Below are 10,621 nucleotides of genomic sequence, written 5' to 3' on the forward strand. Positions count from 1 at the left end.
AAGTGAGAGCTCTTATCATCACAATTTTTAGTGCATACCTTAAAATTACAATATCTGAAATTTCATTTCGATTGGTTCGTTGGATAGGCAGCTAAGGGTTCATATGTTAAGGTAATCTTTATGAATACCCAGTATATAATGCACAAAAATGATAAAAAATTGCCCATGAGATAAATTTTAAATAAAGGTTTGACAAGAAGAAAAGAAGTTCTGTTGAACATTTCACTTTTATGGTTCGTTTATAATTAAATGATTAAACTCAGTGGCATAACAGCCCTAAAGGGCCAAGGCCTGCAGTGCCCGAAATCTGCTTTCTTGCATTGCGCAAATCCGACATATGCATGAGTGAAACTGACAATTTTTTCATTTGTACTGTAATATACTATTGCAGTTTTAGATCATTAATTTTAATTTCTAATTTTAAGACATAGAACAAAGTGAAAATTTTAAATAAATAACAGACGAAATGACAGCATCACGTTCTAAGCAAGGAAAATGAATGTTTCTATTATAAAAAGAATGCGTCGAAACATTTTCCCCCTTTTTTTGTCTGTATTGTTTTATCTTTATCTATTTTCAGATACATTGCATAAAAATATTTGGTAACTGTAATATTATTATAATAAGTTAAAGACATATCAAAACTGCTAAAATTTTCGGCGACCCCCTACTGCAGGTTCCATGACACATAGTTTAAGAAACCCTGGTTTATTTGATTACAGCAAAGCATATGAGGGCCTACGGAGAAAGATACTTTCATAGAGGACATTCTATGGAAAACTGATTCATATCCAACATGGGGAAAACCATGAAAACACCCATGCAGCCAGCTCGCTCGCCTTGAAAAGAACCTAGGTCAAATTACCAGTGTTCAGTGGCTTTATCCTTCGGCCACAAAAAGTAATACTAATTTATTTAAATTTCAAATATCCTACTTTACAGCAGATTTTTTTTGGGGGGGGGGCTTTCTAGATAAAATATTTTATGTTTTATTAGCCTGCAAAATATTTAGCTAATTAATGCAGATCTTAATAATTAATAAATTAAAATTCATTTTAATCATTAAAAAGTAATTCTTTTAAACATTTCTAGAATTTTCTAATTTCAAATACATTCAACTAATGCACTTATTTAATGTTACACCACCCCAAAAAAACCTGTTTAAATAATTAATGTTAAGCATTAAGATTATTAAAAGGCTATTTTAACATTTTTCATCAAAGTCATAATTTAGGCAAAAATATTAAAAACTGCTCTTAATAATTGCAGAGAGACCATATGATTATAATTATATGGTGACATTAAATTATCTATCCCAAAATTTTAAACAATGAATCTTTAATTATAATTCAAAACCCTACTTACCTAGTTACTTCATCATGCAAAATATTTACATCAGCTACGAAAAACATTACTCCAAGATATAGATTACAACTTTCTAAGGCATATTTATCTAGCTGCTTTTTCAAAGGTCTCTGTAAATCAACCCACCAATATGTTCCTTTTTTTGATAAAAATCTTAATCCAAAGTATTGAGACTGAAAGAAAAATGCAACAATATAGAATAAAAATAAAAATTATATGAGATGGTATTTATATATGAACAACAAAACATAGATGACTAAATTAATAAATAAATGTAAAACACAAGAGAGTTTGCTGCTAAAGATTTACAGTGGATAATACTTAATAAAATCACTGCTTTATAAAATCAACCACTTATTAAAATCAAAAACTAAGGAATGAATTTAAATGAATACAATTTCATTACAAAATAACTTCTTAATAAAATCAATGCTACCATTTACAAAAATCAAAAGTTTAAAGTCAAAACCCAAAGTTCGTGTTTCAGGTTTCGTGATTTTGTTCAAAATTGATTCATTTTTGCCCATGGAGGTGCAAATGCTAGAATTTTTTTTATCTGGAATTGTTACCCCCAGGTTCGTATTTCAAGGTCAATTCACTTTTACATGTAGAGGTATAAATGCTAGAACCTTCATATCTGAGCCAATCATGGATGGAAGTGGCCCAAAAGAGGTTTTTCAGAACTGGCTTAGATCAGTTAGAGGGGGGGGGAAATTAAAATTAAAATTTAAAAAAAAAAAAAAAATCTGAGGTGTAAACCATGACTTTCTTGTACGGAATATTAAATTATACGTATTGTTTGAATGCAATTCATTCAAACTTATTTCCTCGAATTTCATTAGAGATATATTTCTCATTCAATTAATTCAGTTCTCACTTTGCAACAAGGTAAAAATACATAAAACCTCAAAATATCTTTAATTAAAAATTGAAAAATATGAAACACCAAATACAGTTAAAACAATTAAAAAAATCTTTAGAATTAAAATTAGAGTTTCTATGCAAAACAAGCAATTCCTGAGTGAGCAAGAGTGCAGATTTTTTGGTGCACAAAACTGAAAGTTCCCTTTGGTCCCACTCAGTAAAAAGACTCTGAAGGTGCAGGTGCAGAAATTGACTTAATTCACTATTCTGCTGTTTCAAATGTAAACAAATCTGGCTGCTATGTAAAAACATTAGGCTTAGCTGCACTTCAACAACTTTTAAATTATTGATAATTCTACAACTATTGCATGCAGGTTAACTAACTTTTTTTACTAACTAAAGGCATAAAACTTTAACCAGAAGATAAGAACAACATAATTTAATCATTTTTAAAGCAAAAAGTGCACAACTTACAAACATATAAGAATAAAAAAAACTGAGCTCACAGAGCTGAGTAAAAGAGTAGGTATATATATATATATATATATATATATATATATATATATATATACTTTTGGTGCAGCTCATAGCAACCAAAAGGGCAGGTGCATAACTACATGTTATAGCAGTCCTATATATACAAAATTTCGACGTTCTGAGGCTACACGTTTTTGAGTTATGCAAGATATGTACTTACGTACATACATCACGAAAAATTCTCTTCTGAATGCATTTTAAATCCTTTTTGCAATCAGTTTTGGTAAAAAGAGTCCTTTATTCTATCGCTATGTACATATATATATACTTTTGGTGCAGCTCATAGCAACCAAAAGGGCAGGTGCATAACTACATGTTATAGCAGTCCTATATATACAAAATTTCGACGTTCTGAGGCTACACGTTTTTGAGTTATGCAAGATATGTACTTACGTACATACATCACGAAAAATTCTCTTCTGAATGCATTTTAAATCCTTTTTGCAATCAGTTTTGGTAAAAAGAGTCCTTTATTCTATCGCTATGTACATATGTCATGCAAAAATATCATTAAATTGCATTCAATAGTGGTCAAAATGGATATTTTTATTGAAATATGACACCTAAAAATTTTCACAATTACAGTACTTCCTTTACTTTGTACAAGAAAATAAAAAGACATGAGGGAGAATCTGTATAAAAAAATGTCTTTTTTATTTGCTCACACAGTTCAGTTAGTTCACCCATTCACATCGTGTTTTCGTTATTTAGATGTGCCTCAAAATGTCCAAATGCAAGGCCTTTAGCTTAAAAGACAAGGAAAAATTGTAGAAGCAATAAGATGCTTTACTAAAATGTAGCAAATGTCTCATGTAAGTGGAAACAAAGTAGAAAGACTACCAATGTAGAAACTACCCTCCTGGAGTGGTTTCGAAATGCCAGAAACAAGAATGTCACGAGAAATCCTATATCAAAAGGAAACAGAATTCGACAAAATGTTGGGAAAGGAGTTTGTCTTTACCGTTGGATGGCTCACAAGATGGAAAGAAAGAAACAATATTGTTTTCAGAAAATTACATGGAGAGAAACAATGCAGAACCTAATAAAGCCAATAATTGGATAGAAAAGAATCTAGCTGGACTTTTGTATGTATGTAAACTGCATCAAAATTTTAACACTGGTCTTTTTTACTAAGCCCGACCTCAGCATACTTTAATATTTAAAAGTGAGTCATCAGCTAGCTGTAGAAAAATGCATTATTTATTAATTGTTACTATTTTCAAGCTTTAAGTTATTTGCTTACTTAATTCAGTTTTAATCAGTAATTGAAGTTATTAAATTTTTGCTTTAGTTGTTAAAAGTTGGTTATAAGTTTAAACTGTAACTTTTGTAAACTTTAAATTTAGGTTTGGTTGCTTTTAAAGTTTTTAAAGTTGAAGCTATTTAATTTTTAATTTGAGTTTATGGACTTAAAAGTTTTATTTGGTTTTGTAAAGTTTGTTTTGATCCTCAAGGTTATGTAATTTTTTTAATTTTAAATTATTTAAAAGTTTTTAATTTAGATTTTGGTTAACGTCTACCCCTCTTTCTGCTAATGTCTTATGAATCAATAATTTCTGGTTGTAAGGTGTTGAAGAAATATAATTTTTTAGTAATATTAATTAGGGTTTTAATCAGCTTTTGTATTAGCTGAATTTTATTATTTTTTTTAAGTAAGGTTAATTATGTTAGTCAATTTGTATAACTGTGGTAAATTTGGATAACTAAAAATAGGTCTCTTGGGTTGGATTCTGTGTTAAAGAGATTTTAATTTCATGTAGTTATTGAGCATTATCTCAATTTAAAAATAGAAATTTTGAATTTAACTAATGGAAATTTATATGCTTTTGTACAGAAAATTTGTAGTCAATTTGTATAACTGTGGTAAATTTGGATAACTCAAAATAGGTCTGTTGGGTTGGTTTCTGTGTTACAGAGATTTTAATTTCATATATTTTTTGAGTATTACCTCAATTTAAAAACAGAAATTTTGGATTTAACTAATGGAAATTTGTATGGTTTTATACAGAAAATTTGTGCTTTTCTGGTGGAATTATAGGTTTTCGCTTAGCTTAATTGCTTGAGAAGTTATTCATAATTAAATTTAATTTCATAATTTTAGCAGAAATAGCGCAGATTTCCTGACTTCGAAATGTTCACTTAGAAGCACAGTTTTTACGCTTCCAGAGCTGGGTTTTGACAGGTGATGAATGTTTACACCCACCCATTTCCGGAGGGGTTGCCATGCCAAGGCAACTAACCTGTGAAAAGGGTTAGTTGCCTTGGCATGTTTTTTGGCGAGAAAATTTAAAAGGTTGAATTATTCTTGGAAAAATTTAAAAATTTTTATATGGTTTTGTTCTTGGCATGGTTGCAGATTTTTCTCATCTCTTTTGGGGAGTTTTTGGGAATGTGGAAGTTTTCTGGTTTAAAAACTCTTGTGCACCTGTTAGAGGCAGATTTTCCCCGCAGATTTACCCAACAAAAAATTTCTGAGACTGAGGAGTGCAGAAGACAAGAAGAAATGTTCCTGCGAATTTGGTTACGCTCTCTCCGGTTTCAGAGTTAACAAACTTCACTGAGAACTTTATTTCGACCTCTTCAGATTGCCAGGATGGAGCCTATTGCCTCAAATCATCTGTCACCTATAGAAAACTCTCTGCGCGAAGTCCAGTGAAGTTCGCTGACGTGTCACCCAACGGAATAAGCCTAGAGAGGATGGACGGAGCCCAAAATATTCTGATGTCTCCCTCCAGTGCAATGGCCGTGCTACAGATTGCCGGCTTAGATGGTCAGCGAGATACCCGTCGAATGCAGCTGATCTGAGCATCCTGTTTCGGGAGGAACGGTACCAGAAGATGTCTACAAACCAGGAGGTAACGTTACTTAAATTTTCCTTTAGAGATGGGGACATTTGCAAACAGTGCTGACCCCTATTTCTTGGGCAACCACCAATAATTTTGTTATTTTGCTGTGAATTAATATTAAGTGTTTACTTAATGAACTGATCATTATCGTTAAGTTAAAATTTAAATTGATTTCTAACTGCTGGTCCTCTGGAGGAATATCCTTGTCTAATTGCAATGAATTCTATATTAAATAAATCGGCTTACCTACTATTTTGTTGTGATAATTATAATACTTACTCCATACACTTTCTAACCAGGGTTATAGCACATTTTGATTACACATGCAGTTGGTTTAACTTTTCCTAGGTCATTTTGATATTGTTCTTGGTGTTCTTCTTAAGGTTATTAAAAGGCTGTTTGTTCATCACCTTCAGTTCATTTATTTTTATTTAAAAGTGAGGGAAATTTATACACCACAACAAATAAAACACATTATTACTGTGTTACCATATGGGGATACAGGGACTGTTCCATGATGCAACTTATCAATAAAGTATCCTACAGAAGCTCTCTGTAACCTTTAAAAAACACTTTTTAATTTTTAAAATTTAATATTTAGCTTTCAATATATTTGAAATACAAAGAGTAACATATAAAAATATCTTGCAGGTACAAAATTTTATATATCAGATATAAAATATATATAAATTTGAATTTTTTTTTTTCATTTTCGATATTATTACTTTTTATGTATGTTTTGAAAAATGCATGGTATGCAATATTTATAATCTAATTAAAATATTTTTTGTTATATTTAAAAAAAAATAAAAAAAATTGTCAAAAAATTCTAGCCAGTCAGTTGTTTTCAGTCAGTTGCAGCCCGTAGGCAATTTCAGTTTGAGACCACAGGTTCAAAGAATCTATCATTACTTTTCTAAAATTTTCACTTAGAATCTTTTTAAAATCAAGTACTTAAAAACAACATATACATAAAATTTATTATCAATATTCATTTCATAATCTTCATAATTCTATTAGCATAAAAGTGTTAATATACAAAACCCAATAAATAATAATTATACTCACTTGCTGCAGGCCAAGTCTTTGACAAACATTATTAAGGCATTCTTGTCCAAGACTTTGAGAGGACAATGTACATTCTACAGTGGTATTGTCTAGCAATTCCACAGACAAGACAAACAAATTTTTAGATGAAACATTGTACTGCCGGCTTTTCTTGAGCTTGATTTTAAAAGGCATCTTATTTTCTTAAGTATTTAAATACTGAGTTGTAAGTAAATTCATATATTCCATTAAAATTTCAAATCTAAGGAAAGAATACAGAACATTAAACAAAACATGAAACTCGAAAATGTCAATTATGATGCTAAAATATAAATTAAAAAGAGCCCACACCCTTGGCGCAAATGATTTTGGTAGGCGACAATTCTGCCAATCTTGGTACCCTACTTTGATACACTAGATATTCCAACCACATAAATACTTGTACTACTAAGGGTAAGGTGCAAAATCGGCCACTTATATGGCACATATCGATGTGTAAATGGACAAAGTCAAGGGAGTACGCAATGCCAAGTTTGTGCAATTCTCTGATGTTTTTAAAAGTCAAAATAGGTCGATGTGTACATGGATACCCAATTTGTGCAATTCTTGTTATTTTCAAATTGATGCAGAATCGCCCACTTATATGGTGCATATCACTGTGTAGTACATGGACAAAGTCAAGACAGAGTGCAATGCCAAATTTGTGCAATTCTTCGATATTTTTTTAAGTGAAAATAGGTTGATATGCACATGGATACAGAGTTTGTGCAATTTTTTGACTTGTTATTTTCAAGTTGCCGATTTTGAGAAACGCACGAAGAACTGGGTGATTCTGTACTTTCCCAGTTTATTGACAAGGATGTGGGCTACTTACTGATACAACAGCTGACAAAATATTTGCAAGGAATGCATAAGGAGCAATAAAAATAAATAAAAATTATTTCAGACTAAAATTGACTTTTTCTGTGATAAATGTCATTTTTTTTTCCACCCATGGAGTACAATGAATGTAGTAACGTTATTTTAAGAAATCTAAAATAAACCTACACAGTCCAAGAATGAACTGATAGTGCTGGGTGGATTTTTTATATGCAGAGATTGTCTTTGCATACTAGAACATTTACAAAAATAAATAAATAAATAAATTACCTATACATTGCCAAAAAAGGCATTATAAAGGTCATTTTGGTTAATATTCCATAATCGTGGTGTGCGCCAAACTTGGCAGAGTTTTTTATTTGGCGCAATTTTGATCTAGTTGTGGTTTCCGGCTGTACGTTTTCTTTCCGCAAACCTAGAGCTTTATAGTTCGGTAATTGTAAGAGTGCGAATTTAGTGTAGCCAGACTTTTTTAAAAATTTAATTTTGAAATACTGTGTTTGTTTTTGAAAATTTTACTTTTTATATTACATACATATATGTTTATTATATTTATATAAATATTTGCAGAAGGTTAAGCTATTGTTGGTGGGAGAATGTTCGATTTCAGATGGCGTGAAGTTTATAATTTATGAATGTTTTCATTTAATTTTAATTAGTTAATTTTTTTTTTAAATTTGATTCTTGCATGTGGCAGTCGAAAGATGTGAAATATTTAAAGTTTTGAACAAAAGTTGTTTAATGTGTTGAATTCCCCGACGATAGTAACTTGAATATTTTAGCAAGTCTATGATACTAAATACGCATAATTTGCTATTCTGTTCACATTTAAAACTCCCTTCACAGTGCTCTTATCTGATAATTGTATATATTTGTTTAATCCTAGTATCCAGTGCACATGGGATTTGGCTACTTATGGCGACTTTATGATGAGCAGTAAATACGAAACATATATGATGAGTAGTTAACGGGTCATTCAAAGAAAATATACAGTTAAACATAGTATATACTATGTATACAGTATATATACTATGTGTGTATAGTATATATATACAGACTTTCTTTGGATCATTTTTGGTGTTAGCGATAATTTTCAAAGTCGCGCCAAGGCTGCACTGTATACTAGGATTTTACCTATATATTTATTTACTCAATAATTATTTACAAGAATTGTTCATTCTACTATTTTATGATGAATTACATATATTAGACTATGTTTTTACTTGCAAAGCTGTTGGACTTTGTTTTACTCATCTAGTATTTTATCATCTCATTTTACTATTCTATTTACATAAAATAACAGCGTTTCACTACTGCAAAACTTAAGTTACTATTCTGTTTATGTTTAAAAATCACATCTTAGTGCTTTCATTGCAGCCTAAAAAATTCGCCAAATTTTGAAGACCAAAATACTTTGGCGCCAACTTCCCCCGCTTATGGAATATTAGCCATCATTTTAAACAGCAAATATTTTAACCATTTGTTTTGAGAACTTTATTAAATATTATTTTTATCATGAATTATATAAAACCATTCCAATACTAATAATAAAGTATTCAAAACTTTACCTATAGTATTAAAAGTAGCAATTTATTAAGTGACATGTTAAGAGCCCTTATGAATGTAAAAGAATAATTATTGCTATGATAAAATTTTGATTAGTGTAAACAATAGTATAGCAAGATATACTGTATGAAAACTCTGCCTCTAACTTAATAGAAGAATGAACATGTTGTCTCAACTTAATTGAAGCATTCACTATAATATCTATGAATTTATACATCTATCTTGAATAACTACACGCAAATAAATACCTTTATTTGTTTTCCTTAATGTATATTTAGACAATCAAGGACATTATTATCCGAAAATACAGCATCACCATTATTACCTTTACAATAATTTGAGTTATTTTCTAAAAGTTCCAAAATAATTTTTTAACAGTTTATATCAAAGGCCTTAATCTTAACTATAAACTCACCAACATTAGGCAAAAATTCAAATGGCAGTAACTTTCAATAAATGAAAATAATTCCTTTCCTTAAATTAGAGCTTTTCAAAATATTATATCCAATCAGAAACATGACGCAAACTCAGCGAGACCTCATCTGAAAATGCTCAGTTCTATATTTAATAAACGATAAAGAAAGTTTTTCTTGCAATTATAGATACATTAGTAACAAACTCACTTTAAACAAACTCTTATTGGGTGAATGACAAAATTTTATGTAGAGAATTATTTTTTTTATTCTTCCACATAATTCAAAAACTTAGGTCAAACTTCTGGCTAACCACGACACTTTTCTAAAGAACCATGCAATGCCAAGCACATAAAGTTCGTCAACTATGTTAGACGATATGACCATGACCGAACTTGTGTTTATATTTTGTCGGAAATCATACAAGATGAAATGTCATTTCTAAACTGCAAATAGTACCTTTCTGAAAATTTGACTAATGGTAATTTATTTACTTCCACATTCTGTAACATTATTACAAGTTTTAGATACTGAATGGGAAACAGGATAGCATGTCAAACGAAAAATTCACCGTTTATTTTGGTAAAACTACTACATTTGGACGGATACACTACCAACATGACTGGTATTGCTGCCACGCTGCGCAACAATTAACTGAAAAATAATTATAAGAAGTTCATATTTTTTTCACCTTTCTATTAAACACCTAGAAAAAATATTCAAATCATCTTTTCTAATCTGTAAATAATTAGAAATATAATTGGAATAGAAATTTGAAGTTAAATATGTAGTTAATGATTTAAATATTAATAAAAATTAACGCATGAACAAAGTATGATTCTGAATACCGTAGTAGTTCTTTTGGATTGTTTGCAGGAGAAAAGACGCTTAAACAGTAGCAAAACGAAACGCATTCCTCTTTGTCAGTTCGCATGTCTTTATTTAAATCACGGAGTATACTCCGTAATTTAAACCTAAAAATGTCTCTCACTGAACCCCACAGTTTAGATATTTGAAAATGCTCAGAAGCCTTTCATTAGTTCTCTTAGCTGTTGTAAATGTTTAATGCAAAGTCTATTTTACAATCAAATTTTGCCTATCTTA

At 30.2% G+C, this 10,621-nt stretch overlaps 1 protein-coding gene across 4 annotated transcripts in view; it reads right to left on the reverse strand.

Annotated features, from left to right (window-relative positions):
* The window catches only part of Pez (protein tyrosine phosphatase non-receptor pez), a 61,283-nt gene extending 51,140 nt beyond the window's left edge, over positions 1-10,143 (reverse strand). For 2 of the 4 annotated variants that reach the window (XM_035352359.2, XM_035352356.2), the window contains exons 1-3: positions 9,728-10,143; positions 6,681-6,921; positions 1,366-1,538 (exon numbers count right to left, since the gene is read on the reverse strand). In XM_035352359.2, the coding sequence (XP_035208250.1) occupies positions 1,366-1,538; positions 6,681-6,854 (347 nt within the window). In that variant the 5' untranslated portion in view covers positions 6,855-6,921; positions 9,728-10,143. Of the gene's footprint in view, positions 1-1,365; positions 1,539-6,680; positions 6,922-9,519; positions 9,702-9,727 lie in introns of those variants that run through there. The other 2 variants (XM_035352357.2, XM_035352358.2) reach the window with 2 other exon arrangements.
* Between the last annotated feature and the right edge of the window lie 478 nt (positions 10,144-10,621).

This window comes from Stegodyphus dumicola, chromosome 2 (genome assembly GCF_044657685.1).
Source record: "Stegodyphus dumicola isolate Sdum_Otavi_A_Nest chromosome 2, ASM4465768v1".
In the NCBI taxonomy this organism is placed as follows: Eukaryota; Metazoa; Arthropoda; class Arachnida; order Araneae; family Eresidae; genus Stegodyphus; species Stegodyphus dumicola.